The 19740-nt window shown below is 34.7% G+C and overlaps 1 protein-coding gene across 1 annotated transcript; it reads right to left on the bottom strand.

The window, feature by feature from the left end:
• Nucleotides 1151–18480, bottom strand: LOC109839063 (nicotinate phosphoribosyltransferase 1-like). The gene is made up of 14 exons (XM_020407493.1): nucleotides 18052–18480; nucleotides 16017–16161; nucleotides 12008–12127; nucleotides 11682–11816; nucleotides 11537–11598; nucleotides 10876–10951; nucleotides 10133–10234; nucleotides 6995–7111; nucleotides 5801–5859; nucleotides 4470–4644; nucleotides 1895–2029; nucleotides 1722–1820; nucleotides 1337–1445; nucleotides 1151–1224 (listed from the first exon to the last, which is right to left on the bottom strand). The coding sequence occupies exons 1-14, from the start codon at nucleotides 18195–18197 to the stop codon at nucleotides 1151–1153; spliced, it is 1554 nt and encodes a 517-aa protein (XP_020263082.1). The 5' UTR covers nucleotides 18198–18480.

Raw genomic sequence — 19740 nt, 5'->3', positions numbered from 1 at the left:
AAACTCGACGCAAGCATTCGAGGAATGCATCATATCGCTATCGAAGAAACCAGATTAAACAAGAAGAACATTCTCTTCGCTTCTGTTGTAATTTGATTTTTAATTTGTAATAAGCCATTCTTATCAATATAAATTCTCGGAGAACCATTTTACGCCCTACAAGGTGCGAACTCAATTATATAATACATGTTTTAATTAAAATACTAGTCATAAACTTCTTGGATATATATCCTACACTTAACATACTCTACCTCAGACTCGTTGCACATGGGCCAGGCTTGTTTCTGCCTAGACCTATTTCAGAACTAAGATTTTAAGGGGTCATTTGGTATCTAGCTTAAAAAACGCTTTTTCGATTTATAATCTACATAATAAAAGAAACATAAAAATGTTCTAGGAAATTTAATTCTTAGAATATGTTAATGAAAAAACAATATTAACCTCATAGTCATTAATCTCAATATACCTATATACATATATATACAATACAAAGACACATATATAATTGTGTCCAACTACCCTACCTTTTACAAAATTTTCTGTCCCGTACTCGTACCAATACCTGTACTCGTACCCTTTCCCATGCAACTTAGATTAAGTATAGGCTCATAAACTAGATTATCATATCATATTACATAATTTAATACACATATCCCTGTAGAAATCCCTTGACAACATCGTACAGGATCCGTTCCTATATCATTTATTTCTCCCAAGATTAAAAATATACGTACAATCTTCTCAAAAACTTAAAAAAAAAACTAATATAATAAAGTAAATAAATATAACACAGACAAGATCTAATTGCAGCAACTTCCCCAGAGAAAAGGCTAAAAGATGCCCAACCTTCATTTTTATGATTTAAACAGTTTCTCTCCTGCCTTAAAATCATGGAGGGAAACACCTCTTGGTTTTAATTACAATGAGGAATTCCATGTGCCTAGAGATTGTTAGATTCCAAATGAGGAACAAGACGTTAGACCACTCTTATGGAATCCCAGAAATGGAAAAACCACACATCTCTAAGTCAATTCTAATTCAATGGAAAAGACTGAATTATAATTTGAATAGTCATTGGAATCAATAGTTATAGCAAACAACAAAGTGGTCTTCCTCAAATCCTTAACAGGAAAATGGTGTCATCTAATTATCAACACCAAACATGCTTTAAAAGGAAAATATAACATAACCACAGAAGAAAAGCATTAAGAGAAAGCGGTAGCACTGCAAATCACAAAGTTTAAGAAATGTGTAACATCGGCACAAATACAACCACAGAAAGAGATAAGAGTTTCTACGCACAAGATGATAATAGATAATGAAGTTAGGATCATACCTGATTTTCCAGCCCAGTAACACTTCATAAGTTCCTCAACATTCTGTGGCACTACATACGCCCTCTTTGATTCATTAAATGGATGACGACATAGAATACGCTCTCCTATCTGAAAATATCAATGTAAAATAATATTAACATGATGCATATTCACATACAAAAACTGCATTTATTGTCAGGAAAACTTATCCTCCCAAACTCAAGAGAAGTGCTTCACTATTGGTTCAACTCATGGAACTTCTATCTTTGATATAATTAAATGGTTTACAAGAAATTGCTGAACAATATGTTTTCTTCCAGCTTATGTGGTCAGATTTATCAACAAAAGCTTCAACTGAGCACCGTCAAGATTTAGCTTGAACCTAAAGAAAAGACAGCAACATACCTTAGGTGGTGGTTCATTTTCCCCAGTCATTATATCAACCAATGCATAGCCTTCTTTTCCATACAGTCTGAAACATCTCTTTTTACATGGTATGGAGACCTATGACCATAAATAACACAATCAGTCAGAATAAGTTAACAGGTAGTAACTCTAGCTTTTAGGCATAAATTCACCTTTGAAACATCTTCAGAAAGTTTGATTCGAGGCTGACTGTTTATTTCGACTAGTTTAAAAACACAACCAAGAGCAGCTTGGGAATAGCATGTAACAAGATATGTCCCAATTCCATAGGCATCAACCTCATGTCCCTGCATGTAAGTATTAAATTATTACCAAATATATCCGAGGGATTAGAAGATGATGTCTTGAACAATGAATAAAGAAACTTAATTGTTCGTACCTAATAAAATATAACATGAATAACGACCCCGAAGTGTAAATATTTGAGGGTTGCCACATAACTGTTAATACTTCCTACTACTTAGCAAAGCAGCCTCTAGCATTTCAACTCACAAAGTTTTTCTACTACATATTTTAGAGTCATTAGCAGTTAATCAGTATTAAGTTTTCATATCAATCAACAATTTCCATAACATCACCATATAATTCCAGGACCTTTGAGACAATAGGCAAACTGATATCAAGGCCATTCTGTAATGAAAATATCGTGCTTCTCGAGAAAGTGATAGAATACTGAAGGTGATTTTCTAGACATGCACTAATAAAAGCTAAGTTTCATAACTTCATAAGAACAGCATGGTTTGGAATGATAGCCATAAGAAAGTAACAGCAGATCTATAGCATATATCATAATGTAAAAGACTGAGCATAACAGATTCCTATTAAAATTATAATATTATGTAGAGCATTGTCAACAATGAGTAGGAAGAAGGCCCTTGGATTTTGAAAATAAGTGTTCACTGTTCAGAGATAAAAAGACCCAAAAAAGGATAAAAACTTGCAGGAAGATTTATCTTGGCTGAGAAGACCACGACAAAAAGGGAAAAGGTTCTGATAAACAAAGATCATAGGACCAAGTGGAAATTGGAAAATAATAATATTATTTACTATAGTACAACTCGCAAAACATTTGAAGTCTTTATACAAGTTCTCTTGATACAATTCCAATTTGACTCCATTCAAATAAAAGCTAGCGCGATAGTTATGACAACCTTTTAGCTTGTAAAATGAGAAATGCCTTGCAACACACAAACAAAACAAAAGAAAATACACCACGAAGATACATGCCTGCTCGTGTGTGCGTGCATGTGCATGAGCGCAGGCACACACACACTTCCTCTCCCAACCAAGTCCACCCAACCCATCCTCATATGCAGATGTTGGAAGATAAACCCCATGAATGCAGCCATTATGCCTCAGCGTATGACCGTGAATGGAATGTGATTCCATTTAGACATCTGGACTATGCTATCTCAAGGATATGAGAGGTGATTGTATAAAAAAAGATTTTATACCTATTCCCTTTGTTTAGACTCTTCCCTCATCAAGAGAATTAGGAGGGTTATATCTGTGGTCGAAAGATCTTAACTTGCACGACCAAAATGGTGCATCTTGATCATAGTTTCGGATATCAGAAACTGAAATGGGAAACAATATAGGATAAACACTTAAAACAAACATGGAAAATATTAAACACACATGAACATGCACACAAACACACAAAAATACACAGAGATATATACTCTCTGCTCATGTTGTAATGTCAACTTTTTTTAAGATTCTATATTCAAATGAAAGAAAGTGAACTTTCATAGTTTTCTTATATAAATGCTTCTTTAAATTCTTTAAATAATGATTATTTCTAAATTTTTACTTGGCTAAAACAATTAAAACAAACACGAAATAGATTGTCAATACAAGTTGACTAGTATATTTAGCAGGTGTCAAACAGGTGACATAAAAGTATAAGTGTGGCGTCTTAAAAGTAAATTGTTTCCGCATATTCTTGAAATATGGTATGTGGAAACTTGTTTTCCTCGAACACGAGTGTCCCATACAGATATATAGTCATCCATCAATGGTCTTTCAAAGTTTTACGATAAGGATATTTATTCTCATAATTATCTAAACCCTGAAACTGGGAACAATTCACAAATAGAGAGTTTACGCAGCAGTCAACCAGATGAACTTCAGAAGTACCCTCGGTATCTTCACATGCCAAAGCTGAAATCACTTTTGATGGGAGAAATACATGGGTGAAATTACGATGACACATGGCCACGATAATAGCTCCCCTCAGAAAGTAACATCAAAGAGCAAACGGTTGGCAAAATTCTAGTACGATAAAAGCAGTATTAAAGAAGGGGTGAAGACTAAGGATTACTCTTTGAATTAGATCCATTATACATAACAGAACCCTCATTATAAACCTCTGCAGTCTTTAATAATAAGCATTTCAAAAAGTCATGACAGACAAAACAAACTGAACAAAAAAAATTCCTAGAGTTAGGAGGAAGTGAACATTCCTTTATGAAGTGAACCTGAAACTTATGAATCTGAGATCTACCACATGCATAGACAAGCAAGTAAAAATCACTTGCAAAACAATTTCATTAATAATCGGGCATATTTACTACAGTTTTTGTTCAAAAGGAGCTCATTTCCATTTCTGAGCATCAACATGAACCTCTGAGAGATATTGATAAATGCCATATGACTTACAAATCTATGCGACAGACCAAAAAATCAATAAATATCACAGACAACCTTTGCAGTTGAATAGATTACCTGCTTGTTCAAGTGGTCGAGTGTTTCCTCATTAAGATCATTGCTAGCTGTAATAAAAGTTCTACTGAAACCAGGTACTCCAATTTCCTTTTCCACTGCACAAAAGAATTTACGAACCTGAACAGACAAATAGGCTAGATCACCAGAGTCCAACCTAATTCCAGAGGCTTTATACCTGCACATACATATAAATATCAGATATGAGACACATCAACAGGCCATTTATGTTTCTTGCAATAACATCATGTAAAATTCTAATATTGATAATGAACAAGTTTCAACAGCCTTCGAATGAAGTTGATGTTAGAGATAGAATAATGGATGTAGCTGTGCAAAGAGCATGTGATATGCACTCAAAAAGAAAGATTTCCGGTCATAATGTTAAAGTCAAACTAATGATTGCATCAAATTCTTCATATTTCTACTAGTTTTGTTTAAAACAACTTGCTGTTCTGTCATCGTCATCAATACAAAAACAGTGTAAAATGTGAAGCATCAAAGTCCTACTGTATTCTTTGCAAAAACAATAATCAAGAGGTAAGATAAATAATTTCCCTTGGGCAAAATATAAAACATGTAACCAATAAAATGCACCAAGCTAGCCAAAAAAGGAAAAAGAAAAGGACCTCCTTGCTTCCCAAGAGAAACTCACTGGTCATACAAAGAGAAAAAAGAAAGGGAAAGGGAAACAAAAGAATATCCGCACTATCAATTCTGGCTTCAATGTTGCAGGAAACTGGAAAAGCAATCCTTATCCTCTCCTTGGATAAAATGCATGCTATGTGGTTAATACATAAATCAACCACAACCCCTCCTCCACACACCCAAACACAAAAAAAGGAAAACAGCAGAAATAAGAATGGACAAAAAAAGAAGAAAAAGAAAAAAGAAGGAAGACATATCAAATTTAAACTACTGGATAACTGAATTATAAAAATGATATGTGCGTGTTCACCTATGCATCACCCACAATATAAGCATTGTAACAACACATTTTGTTTGCCTTAAAGCTCGAGACAAAAGTACTTCCAAAAGCATGTGGCATAAATACCTCAGTGTCAACATTTCTTCAATTAGTTATTCTCAATTCTTACTACTTTTCATCTCCTTACACCGATTGTTCCAATATATATGTTCACGCTTTACACCTGATAGATACTCTAAAGTACATGGTTTGAGCAGAACACTTACAGTTAAGAAATGACAAAGAAAGAGTTATTCATATATTATAATAATAAGCAAAAACAAGAAGTATCACGGGTAAGCCATAAATTTACTATGTCAACTCCTGGTAAAAACAATTATAGAGGGAGTTTAGGTCTGCAACTTACCCCAACTCATTAAGAGCTAAAGCGACTGCACAGAAGTTGGGAATTCCACTTCGCATAACCTGACGAATGGAATGTTTTTTAAAACTGTCAACAAAGTACCAATCAAGAAGATCCCTGTACTCTTCATATTTACTGATAGTGGTGATTATAATCATGATGAGGAAAGAACATGTTACAGAAAAATAACATGATATGAGAATTTACTAGGTTCAACAACGTGTGTATACTAAATAATTGGAAAGTGGAAATGCACAAATGAGTAACTCCATAATAAAGTCATGCCATCCTATCGATCTTCTTAAATTTTAGTCCCTCTAACCATTACATTAAAACTCTAAAGTTATGGTGAGGGTTGAGGATTATATTTTTAATATTCTAACATTCCCCCGCAGGTTGAACGCCTTTCTAATGGGTCGAAACCTAGACTCACGTAGCGGTGTCAAATTTTAGAAATTCTGCTTTAAATTCATGGCCGATGGTATTTGAACCTGGGTTGCTCTAAAACCATCTTAAATTTTAGTCCCTCTAACCATAACACCAAAATTCTAAAGTTATGGTGAGGGTTGAGGATTATATTTTTATATTCTAACAGATCTATTTCTAGGATATTGACATTAGATGTCAACACGTCACACCAACTCATGCTGAGGTCTGATTAAACCCAATCTGCACTTACAATAATTAAAAAAACCTACCAAATGCAGTCATGACACGTTTGTATCAAACCTAAACTGGTTATTTGGTATAAATTTAAGTTCTTTTTAACTCCAAGCTCCAGAAAGTTGCCTATGGTCTCATTTTGGACTTGCCAGATTATCCAGGGTTACAAAAGTCCTTCTTTAGGCTGAAAATTAGAATTTTCAGATTGAAATGCAGGAATCCATTGAGCATATTTCAAAGATATCATTGACAAATAAAAAATTATTGACAAAGATGAATGGGTGATTATCACAATCAACATACATATTCATGCACTGTATTAGAATATTCATGTGCCACATGATGTCTAGAAGCTACCGGCTTTCTTTTGGAAGCAAGAATCTTGATACCTATGCCACACATAATCTAGGCAAGCGTGCATGTGTATCCATGTACGTATCAGAGGAAATCCAATACCACATAATTATGAGAATAAGCGATGCAATAGGAGAAATAAACGTACAAATAAATAGATTGTGAAACCAGATCACTTACATCATACGTATCAACAAGGGCAAGGAATCCACTCGGAAATGCCAGCGCATATGAAATGAAAGCAGCCAGTTCACTTTGATTTGTCTCGCCAAATATACCACGTAATGAATCTGTCCTCTAAATCATGAAAGTATTTATATTTATATGATAATAACAATGGAACAAATGAAAATCAATATTAAATGTTGCAAGTAATTCACTGGGAACAAAAAGATATTTGAAGTAGAAGGTATAACACTATTTGTAGAATGGACAAATGTGTTAGCTTGCACATAGAATCCAAAATATTTTTTTCAATTGTGGGAAGCAATATACTCTGTGCTTTTAATCCTAAGGATAGCAGTGTTTCTAAGTGAGTTCCTCTTTACTCCAGACAGGTTAGATCTCCCGATTTATGGATTTCCTGAGCTACAAAAGGCTCCAAATTTGTGCTAGTGACTCCAAGATAAAGTCAGTTGTCCAAAACTTAAACATTTGGAACCCTGCCCTCAGTGGAAAAAAGCATGTCAGGTCCATAAAATGTACTTCCTAGTTCACCCAATGCTGAAAATTGTCATTTATGAATCTTCTTGACCCTTCATTGTAGGTCCTCCCCTTGATCCTATGATGCTGTTCCTTTCACACTCTTCTTGCTCTATGGATGACCATCTAATACTTGCATCAACTAACAATACCTGTTGTGTCTTACGCAACACAATTGGATTCTCTTCTGTTTTAATATTTATCTAACCCAACCCCATCCTTTTCCCCTCTTTCCTCTCCCCAGTGCTCAGGTACTCCTACCACCGTTAAAACCATCACCTTCCCTTCTCATATGAGAATTTACACAGAAGTAAAGTCGCTCAGCATATTTGAGGAAAACTAAGTAATGATAGTCACAATTCTTCATGTCTTTCTTTTCTGGTATAAAAGTATTTATAAAGTTGTTTAACCAGATGATCTAACTACCTATGGTCGATGAATAAATTGCAATTGTGCATGAATTTTAACTTAAGGCACAACCAAGAGATGGCAGACTGGACAGATAGAAAGGATATATTTAAAAGCATAGTTAATTTTCATTTCTTTTGTTTTCTTTAAATATATATATTGTTGTCTGGTAAATTTGGATACATTATAATGAGGCATTATGTAGTCATCAAAGCAGACTTGAATCCTAGTTTGTGTATCAGAATCAGATAAGATATAAGGGCATCCACAGAGTTCTACATCCCTGAATATTTTAGCATGTTCTGCATGTATATATAAATGATATTATAACTACTTTCTATGATCAAGCTAAACAACAATCACATGCTTGTTGACTTGCTTCCTTGAAAAAGTAGCAAAAGATTGTACAAACCAGTGTCTACTTATAGTCCAATAATGCATGTACACATATGTAGGCACGCACATCCACTTGATAAAGGAAAATATTGGAAGTTTCAGAAAACAAATCCTAAAGTCAGGAAAAGTATGGAAGAAAATCTAAAACGTACGCGCATTGAATATAATTACAACCTCTACAAAAAAAATTGATTGACAAAATTTGATATAAAAAACTATACTACAAGTAAATTAACTGCAATAGCATATTAAATATAGCTTGCATTAAACAATTGTCAAAGTACTAATTTGGCTTGAACAGAAAGTGAACTTTGATTGGAAAAAGAAATTATCAGAGTGAAAGAGGATTAGGGTTGAATAACTCAAGTCAAGGACATCATAAAAAGCAATCCTACAAAGTTCAGAGGAGGAGAAAATATCTACAAATACTGATTCATTGTAAATTATTCAAGAAGAAATTTCACAAATCCCCACCCCCAACCCAAACTTAGGGTGATTTTAGACATAGCCCCCTGAACTTTTTTTATTTCACAAAACTCCATGAACTTTGGGTGTCTCACAAAACACACCTAAACTTTGAACTTATCTCACCGGACCCCTACCTGTAACTGGCAAATAGCTAAAATGTCCTTGAGAGAGAGAATAAAACACCCAATTCAGTCATTTGCCATTTATAGGCAGCGTACCTCCACACCCCCCTCCCCCAATTGAGGGCTTTTTCTCTTAAGGACATTTTAGTTATTTGCCAATTATAGCTAAGGGGGATCCGATGAGAAAAGTTTAATCTTTAGGGGGTTTTGTGAGACACCCCAAAGCTGCAGTGGGATTTGTGAGGTAAATGTGGTTAAAGGGTTATGTGCAAAACCCCCAAACTTCAGGGTTTTTTTTTTGAAATTAACCCATTGAGATATTATCTTGTGAAGATCTCCAAGAGAAGGAAAAAAACTATTGTAAGCTTCTTCATTTAATAAAAATTTTCTCCTCTTTCCCATCATGTAGGCAAATTGCCGAACCACGTTAAATCTTCTCGTTTGCATGATTGTTTGTTTTCTTTGATTTGACATAAATGGGTTTTAGATACTCTGATCTAAGGCCAACTTACATAATGAACAGAAATACATCCAGTTTAACAAGAAAATAACATTTAATGGAGAATAAAATTAAGTAAATAAAATGTTAAAATTACAACCAAATAAGAAACTGTAGATTAATACATTTTACAAACATCCATGATGCAACTTAACACACCAGAGTCAATAGTCATATCACCAAACAGAACAACATAACAGTAGGCAACATCTTGTAACCACAAGTTTTGAAGGGGAACTAAAGAATAGGAGAAAGAATGGCATGAAAGGGAAGGGGATTTGGAGAAAGTTAGATTATCATGACTCATGTTTCAGGAGCTAAAAAAACATGTTCTTAATCTGACAGCATTATACATATGAGCTGCATAACCAAATATAAGGCTATAGCCTTCGTTGCATAACTGACGTCATAAGGCCACTATTATCAAGCTGCATATACGACTGCATATTCCATGGTTTACAACAGTGCTTGAACCAAATGTGGTAACAGATAAGTAATAGTATGTTAAAATGATAAAACCATTGCAGTGTCCAGTATGGCCTATTTACAAGCCAAGGTTATAACGATGCAGCAGCCTTACTTCTGCAACTACACATAACAGATATAAGACTCAAATAACAACAAGAATACACTATGCCAATACATTGACAACTGAAACTAATATAAACAGGAAAACTGCAGTCATCTATGATTAAAGTGTATGCACTATTTAACTAATTATACCTGTAGCTTGCTTAGCCAGGCTTGCACAAGGTTAACAAAATCCTTACAAGTACGAGAACCATCGCGACTTTGGAGTGCCTTGTCTACAATCTCATCAGGGCTCTAAAAATCAGTAAAAGCGTTTAGAAGGAGATAGCATCACTGACATGCAGAAATTTTTTATAATAGAAGCACCAATCTGAATTACAATTACATAGCAAGTAGAACAGTCACATTTTCATCAGAAACGAGAATACTTATAGACAATGCCTTTTACTAACATGAAGTTAGAGATATTCCAGAAAATTTTGACCAGAGTTGGTAAGGGAAGCAACAAGGTCACAAGTTCAAGACTTGTTTTGAACGAAAAGGGAGAGAAATTTCTTAAACTATATTAGAACGGGGCAGAAGGAGGCCACATTATATTTCACAAAGTTAGGCATTAACCTTCATTTAGAGGCACTGGGTATGAATCACTCCTTTTATCTTTCAAAAACATATAATTTTGAAGAGCTATAAAAGGATCATTTTATTTGCAACAACATAAAGATAATGTAGCAGACTTTTTGTTTTGCATAGGAAGGAAGGGGAGAAAATGGAAGCACACTAAGTATTTGAAGAGACAACAAACCTAACTGAATCTTTATGGTTTTATGTGCATAGAAAGTGAGCATAGTTGTGTAAACATGCCAGTATGTTTTGAATATTCACTACTCAGGTCAAGGTACCAATCAGTGTAAACTACTAGGACTTGCAGCACTCACCATGAATGAGCTGACAAAAGCATGTGAATGTGTTCCACGAAGTGGTATGTTAAACAATTTTCCAGCTGCAACATTGCTGTTGAGACAAAGCGAACAGATATTATGCCACATGACAAAAATCAAACAACAATACTGATCAAACTCAAAACCATTGTTCTGCATGCATCATTGTTCAGATTATGAGATACACTTCGTGAAACAGAAACAGAACACTATAATTGCGTAGCGCATACATTATCAAGTTAAAATAGATGAAAATAATGCAACTGGATGTATCTGTGTAGTATATAGGCAATATCCAACAAATCAACCCTGTTCATGACTAGCAGCAGTCAAGAGGTTTCAGTTCAACAGGTAGTCCTCTTACAGATATAATAACAAGTATTCCAAATCAATCAACAAAATATCAGTTTTAAAAGTGATACATAAAATATTAGCCATTTGTTGCAGTCTGGAATGAAACTGACATCCCATAAATAGAATCACCAGAATTTCACTTAGTCCCTTTCCGGGATTTCAGGAACATCATTGCTCTCACTTGTGCAGCAGTATAAACATATGCATACCCTCAAGCAATTTGTAAAATAAAATATAAAATAAGAAGTTCAGCCATATGATGTCAAGAAATCTACTATGGGACACTGAGGTAACAGAAGTACACCTTGTCGCATCAAATCCTCCAACATAGCAGTATTTTGAAGCACTAATTCCACCATCAGGTCCCTGCATGTCAGAATGGGAAAATAATATTTAGAAAAAGACATATAAGAACTAAATAAGAAGAGGAGAGATGAGATATGAGGTACCTGTGCTCGTCTAAGTCCAAATTCAAGCAGAGTTTTAGATTTTCCAGCAACAAATCGGTGTCTTGCCGCATTTGTAGTAACCAATGAGGCATAATTGACGAGATTCACAAATGGAGTTTCAAGCAGTTGAACCACCTATAAGACATGTTATAGGGGAATCAAACACTCCACATAGATGGGAGAAGTACGTATTGAACTGAATGTGGAATTTAACACACACACACACACACACACACACACACACAAAGAGAGAGAGAAAGAGAGAGAGAGAGAGAGAGAGAGAGAGAGAGAGAGATTGCACAAGTGTCAATTACTCGAGTACTCACAGCAACTGGTCCTTTAACTATCATCAGAGGCACCTTTGGGAAAACAACAGAACCTTCTGAAATTGCATAAACTTCAACATCGGAGCAGTCAACTTTCCTGAGATAGTCAAAGAACGCATCCTAGCAAAGGAGAATAACATTTTTTACATAAATTACGAGCAGGGGCAGATAAAATTCCACCATTAATCAGAATAGATATCAAGCTTCCAGCAAGCAAAGCAAGCAGCTGCACTAGATCTAGAACATCTCTTATCCAGGCACATCACAGCAAATAGGAGTTAATGAGATTCCAGAAATAGTGACTAAGATTATAAATGACCAAGGATACATGATGAAAAAATTGGCTAATAAATTGATTTGACATTGATGATCAGAAACAATTTATCACACATATCAAAATTGCATATCATAAATTTCAATGTGCTCAAGTAGACTCCGCAAATCTCTTATAAAGATCATGGTTTATTCATAGTAGATAACAAATTTTACTAAGCAAATGCAATGTAAAATGTTATATAGGATGAAGTTTCAATACTCAGAAAAGACGAAGGTTTCAATTAAAGATGTGAAATACTAATTAAGGCTTAACTTAATTGGTCAAATTGTTAAATTTATAACCAGGGTTTGACTTCTAATGGAAGGTCAACATAGTTCAGACATCAAGAGTCCATAACAATCTCTCAGGACTAAGTTGAAGAAAGTTTGAAAGCAATATCCAGCATGGTAGCATTTCTAGGATCAGAATGGAATGAGTATCAAGTCTCTGGGGTCCATTTGCAGCAACATACTCAGATAGTCAGATGAATGGCATGAGTGTCAAGTGTCTAGGTTCCAGCAGTATCCCATACCAGAATCGTCTTAAAACCCACACAGGGGCATACCACTCGTCATGGATGTGCATGTGTGTATATGTATCTGTGTGCATGCTTGGGTGGGTACATGCATGTGTCAAGCATTCCTGTGGCAAACGACTGAACCAATTCTTCGTTCCCTGTAAACTTGTGAGCATGTGCATGCATTCGTGTGTGCTTCGCGTGTTCACATGTGCGTGTGTCAAGCATTCACATACAAAATAGTCTAGTGGAGCATAGAAGGTTCTCCTAAATCATGCTCGTAATTCTCTACATTGGTAATGCTTTAGGTCAAGCTGAACACAAAGTTAGGGGAATATCAAGCTGAACACAATTCTGAGTTAGGAGGCGTGAATTGATATCTTAGAAAATTTTGGGATATGTATAGAGATAGGCTTGAATCATATGAGAAGGATTTAGACAATTAGACCCAAATTCTTCCTCTTAGAATTCAGTATTGGAACATCAATTTTCACAATCCACTCCACTAGGAATGATAAACACCATCTAAAACAAGACAGAAATCCATTATTTTAATTTTTATATGCAGACATCAATCAAGCATAAATGATAAATGGGCATCCAGAAATAGTAGTTTTCTTAGATTTACACTTTATGGCATAGATAAGTTTGATTCAAACATTTGACCCGATCGAGCATTAAAAACTTTTATAAACCAATTTCTAATAGTACTAAATATTCTATATTAGACCACTTGATTGCTATAGGACATTAACTTTTGCCTTGATGAACTTTAAAAGAACTTGGTTTTTATTTTTTTAGTAACTTTAGATGATGTTTTGGACTTTAATGGGATGAGTCTTTTACATGACTTGTGAAATTTAAATTTGAATAGACAGAACTGGGCTTCAAATCCTCAGGAAATAGGCAAGTCCCTCCAATAAATATATGTGCATGTCCGAATCTACTTTGTCCACAAGGTTTTGACTTTCCAAAAAAATTGCATCAGCCTATAGATTTCACATGTGACAGTCCTTCTCCCTGTTGGTTTGAATTTTCTTTTGATTCTAAAAATATGTGAAGGCAAGAGAATGTGTGTGAATTTGATTATTAGTACTTTGATGCAATTGGTTATTTTAGTATGGAAATTTAGATGATCCTACTCATAATGTTGGCATATCCACTGGCTAAAGTTATTAATCAACCGTTAGCAGAGTTATGCTGCTTGTTCTTGTTCCTTACAGGATAATCATCTTAGTGAGCATCCATTTAAATGTGGGCTGTCCCCCATAAAGCACTGCTTATTTGCAGCTATCAGAAAAGCTTTCAATTTCTTCATTTGAAATCCTGACTGGTGTCCAAATTGATGCATAAAATAGGATATGGATACCAGGATGGAAAAGTTGGCGAGTGTCAACCCATTCACCATATTATATTCCTCGTCAATAGAAAGTTGTTTTATCTTAAATAACAGAAAGATGTCAAGTTGTTGTTCCAAGCTGAGGAAGGCACAGGGCATGACCAACTACAGAGACTCTTAGGTTTTAGTTTACTGTCAAATGATTGTAATACACAAATAATAACAGAAAACTACAGTTGAGTTTAGATTCTTCCAGAACATGTTCCTTTTCTTTCTTAAAAGAACCTCTCGGGTTCCGATGTAGACAGATTTAGGTACACACATACTATTTTTCTTTTTGCCTTTCATTACTTAGTCATTTATTTGATGCAATTACAAACAACCTATTTTAAAACTATTTCCATTGTTCTTTACTATCATTATTCTTCCATCTCATCATCCACCCCCCCCCCCCCCCAAAAAAAAAAAAAAACACCACCCCTGCCCCAAGAAAAACAAAACAAAAAAAACAAGAAATTTCAGATTTGTAAAGCATGACCTCTTGTGTAATGATTCTATACATTTCTCTGTTGTCATTCCTCTTCCCTATTCAATTTTCGTCCTATATTTTCAATGTCTCAATTTTATCTTGAAACCGAAATACAAGTTCATCCATCTTGAGGTATGAAAACAAATAAAGATATTTCTCAACCTTAAATTTATATATTTTTAAAAGGAAATGTACAGAAGCTTTGAACGTTACATACATCAAAACCAAAATTACCAGCTTATCCTAGAGATTCAAAATCATTTCATTGTTAAGATGTCATCCTTCAATAAACATAAAGATATTTGAGGTTGACAGAAACCCATGCATAGTTCTCATCAATTTTTGCCTGTTTAGTTTTCATTTATATGAGAAAATCGAAATGGTTTCATGTGTTTCTAAATGGCTAGGGGTGGTAAACGACCGAATCAAATCGGATGTCAGCGAATTCGAGTTCGAATACAGTTCCCTAGTTCGAATCTTCCATTTCTCAATAGAATTTTGACTTTATTATTCTTTGGAGATTTTTGCTTATATGCTCTACAGCTTGTATATATTTGTTAATATGCCCTCCAAAGCATCATATTTATTGATCTTCCTCTAATGCCCTTTCTATTCAAGTTTATGCCTCAATCTAAACTAATTAATTTTTTTAGAAAATGTCTAAATCTATCATTTAATAAATATAAAACATAACGAATATTTATGACCAAGTGAATCGAATATACATATGGTTGAATTCTATTTGTTTATGAATCAAATACTAAAAATTACTCATTTACTGTTAAATGAGGTGTCGAATTGAATATGATCAAATAGCTGGCCGATTAATAACTGAATTATTATTGATTATTTGGTTGACTTCCACCCCTATACATGGCTTGCATTTTTAAATGACAAGCATTGATGATATATTGCAAAATCAAAGAGGCAATGATACTTTTTGAGTTAGGATAAAGAAAAAAAATGCATGCAATGCATTTGAAAATATTTCAGAGTCACTTCATGATAAATCCTCATACTTCCATGCAGTAAGACGTGAAAATGTCAACTGGTGAAAATAGCAAAGTTTCTTTTGGTAATTCATAAATGAAAAAAAAAATGCAAAAGTTAAGCAAGAAATGTCTATCATTGTCTCAAAAGATTGCCACAGAGATAATATTTGACACCCAAGTTAGCGATAAGAACTCTCAGAACTCATAAATCAAAGATATTTTAATTATCAAATACAATACTTTCACTTGCTCAACAGCATCTTCAGACAATACAGGCTAGAAATCAAATTTCAGAAGAATGACTTCTGTATATTACCTCACATGTGGGCATGACAGAACGCAAGAAAGAGATGTCCTCCTCCTTAAATTTGAAATTGGCAATAAACCTAATGCATTCTTCCAAACCACCAAACACGGTATACTCACCACCAAAGGGACTCTTTCGGAAGTATAAATCAAACCTGCAAGATACAAAAGGTTATGGAGACGTAAGCAACACCAAGTAATGACCGTTCAAAATTACAAACAAGTCATAAGAATTATTTTCCATTTAAGAGTAAAAACATCGTGGTTGAGAGAATGTCTAAGACTAGGAGAGTGGACTTCATCATGAGAAACCCGTATGGCATTCTTAAGGCCAATGGTGGCATTTACTTCGTGGCAGATGATTTCTCACTAAAATCAGGAGGATGTGGATAGAAGTATATAGCTAAAATGGAAAATACAATGCTACACATCTGTTTGTTGAAGGTACTCAAGAACTGTCGTTTAGCAAGCAATCAAGTAATCCACTAGATTCTGTACTCATGATCAAGAACAGACGATTTGGCCGGTCTTGAATTCTGGAAACATCTAAGAAAGTGCTGGAGCACCCATCCTGTACAGAGTTTTTCCCCAACTAATTTCCATATCTCTAAGTTCAACCAAAAAAAAGGGGAAACCGACTCCCAAAACCGCCCATTTTTCACTTACAAATGAGAAACCCATTTCTTAGCTCGGAAATGGGTTGCAAATTTATGGAAAGTGAACGAATCCATTCCCCCCCCCCCATGGAATTACTTGTTTCCTATAATTGAGGGAAACTAACAAAACAGCCTCTTTACCTCAAGACTGGCTGCTGTTAACGTTCAACATGTATTCAGAGAGGACAACCAATGTGAAAAAATGGTGTGTCGATAATGCTAGCGTTGGTATTAAAAAAAACTTAGTTTTCTTTGATGATTTAACTGTTGAAGCATAGAAGATTGCAATTTTCTAATCTTAGAGGTACAATGTTCTAGAATAGTTTATATAAATTATATTCATTAGAGAGAAAAAAGTTTGGATGTCAAAAGTTTTACTATGAAAAAACTTTTTTTCCGTTACCCAACAAAATGAGTAATTTCAAAGTAAATGAGTCTGTATAAATAGTAAACCAAATTTAATTCTCGTCCAGATGCAAGCTTGTATCATCATAGGCACAGAATTCCACCTTTCAGATAATCAGTCACGAGTGTTTCACAAGGTTATTTACATAGCCACAACGATGATCACGATAAAAAATCTATAACCCCTCCATACGTCTGTTTTGCTTAAGTTCTTCATAGATGTTGAAATTGACAGAAACAAACAAACAAAACAAAAATATGAATTCTCTCATAGCGACAAAACAGAAAACAACATCCATTAAACTTCAATAGATAATTTTCTAATAACCAAGATGACCTGCCATGATAGAAACATATAAAGTGATATTGTAATAAATACTATGTCCTTTAGACCTCCACCAATAACAATAATCAATTCATTATTATCTAGTACGTTAAATACGATAAACATGAAATTAAATTATCACCATCAATCTATTTCTCTATCTACTCTCCGTAAAACAGCACTCAGTGCCAAACATAGCTTCATTGAAGCCATCAAACCATCATAAAGCACCAATCAACTTCTACTTCTAATTACAAAAGTGGTGAATAATCTTCAGAAGCTTACCCCTTTTAGCCTTCTTAAATACCAAGCAATCATCAAATCAATCCCCAAATGTACGAAGACTCATAACGAAAACTACATTCAGCAACTATGACCAGTATTTATCTGTATCGACAATAAATACATTGCACTTGGACACTAAAACGCTCGAACCACCCATTATCCAGCAAATCCAATTCAATAAAAACTATATAAATCGAGAGAGAAAAAAAATCTCTATCACTTTGAATTTATATATCTCAATTTCCTCCCACAAAACAGATTCATTTCATTTGATTCAGGCGACACAAAAATTTGGTAAACGATCCATTTCATTAAAAAAATCATCAAAATAACACTCAAAATTAAGCGATCCAATCTATGATGGTAATACTCACACAGCCCGTTCTTGATGCTTGCCCGCTTTCCAATACGCATAAGCCATCGTAAACTGGTAAAGATCCGTCAGCAGAGGACTCACCATCGGATTCGTCGCCGCCTTGATCGCCGCCGTCGCCGGAGATCCATTTGAGGTTTTCGACATGGATTCGATTTAAAAAAAGAAAGTTCGAATCTTGGAACAGAAGAAGAGGCAAGGGGTAAAAAGGGAGGGGTCGAGGAGATAACGAGGAGGGTCGATTGGTGGCTATTTATAGAGCGCAGTTTGGTGTTTCCTGTTTTGTACCGGATTGGGCGTTAGATTCATGGGCTCTGCCTGCTGCGGCTGCGGATTTTGGAGTCCGATCAGAGATGGATAGAAAGGGGCGTACGGTCAAAGCTACGACTGGCGCGTTCATTGGACCCATTTTGCCTACTTTTTGGAGCATGCATTGAGATTCGCCTGAATAGGAGGTTTTAATTAGTTGGCATTTCTTTTTCTGGCTTTTTCTTTTGGGATAATAGTCCCTGCTATTTTTAATATTTTGAAATTAGTCTCCCAAATCTTCGTGTTTTGAAATTAGTCCCACAATCTTTAGATCTTAAAGGCAAGTAAGGTGAGCATACAGCTTCGTTTCGTGACATCCTGTTTCATGCTCAATACCTTGTTTGGATAAAGGGAATAGAGGAGAATGAAAACTAGGGAAACTAGTCCACCCACCCTCCTTCGTTTCTCTTCCGTCTCAAGGGAGAGAGTAAACTAGGGAAACTTGTCCACCCACCCTCCTTCGTTTCTCTTCCGTCTCAGGGGAGAGAGTAAACTAGGAAAACTTGTCCACCCACGCTCCTTCATTTCTCAACTCAGCTCACTAGTGGCGGAGCAACATACAATCTAGTGTTTAAGATGCAATTGTAAATATTTGCAATATTAGGACTTCTTATTTCATAACTTATATTTATTTGTTCTTATTATTTAAAACTAGTTTTCATGCCCGTGCAAAGCACAGGTTGTTTTATAACTTTACTTTCTTAAACGTGCAAGCAGATTCATTAATAAAACTAATCATTAATTACTTAATATTACTAACAGTTAATATTACTAATAAAACTAATCATTAATCACTTAATATTACTAACAGTCAACCCATAAGCTTATTACTATCATTACCAAACATGAATATTACTCATAATAAACTCACAAGCTTATTACTATTATTACCAAACATCTAAATTTCATAAAATTCTCCCACATCAGTAACAAAAAGATCTATAATACTACAAAATTTAAAAAAATGCATTCCGCTAACAACGAAATCCTCAAGTTACCCAAAATACCTAGCAATCCTCAAGTTATCCAAGTCAATGTCAATAATTGGACAAATTACCAAACAATTACTAACGCACAGTCAACTTTCTTCATGTCTACACAAAATTTTACTCAATTAAGCCACACAATAAAATTACTCCAAACAAACCAAAGAAATCCCTTTATCAAGTCACTATTGAATTAATCATCAACCAACATATTTGACATGCTTTAACTCAAAATCAGCAAAATTTTTGACATAGTAAACTGTACAATTCTCAACCAACATATTTGACATGCTTTAACTCAAAATCAGCAAAATTTTTGACATAGTAAACTGTACAATTTGGAACGCAAGATTTTCTTGCTGCTCTTCTCAAAATCAGCAAAATTTTTGACATAG

The sequence above is a fragment of the Asparagus officinalis genome, chromosome 4 (assembly GCF_001876935.1).
Source record: "Asparagus officinalis chromosome 4, Aspof.V1, whole genome shotgun sequence".
In the NCBI taxonomy this organism is placed as follows: Eukaryota; Viridiplantae; Streptophyta; class Magnoliopsida; order Asparagales; family Asparagaceae; genus Asparagus; species Asparagus officinalis.
This window is presented reverse-complemented; position numbering and strand designations above follow the sequence as displayed.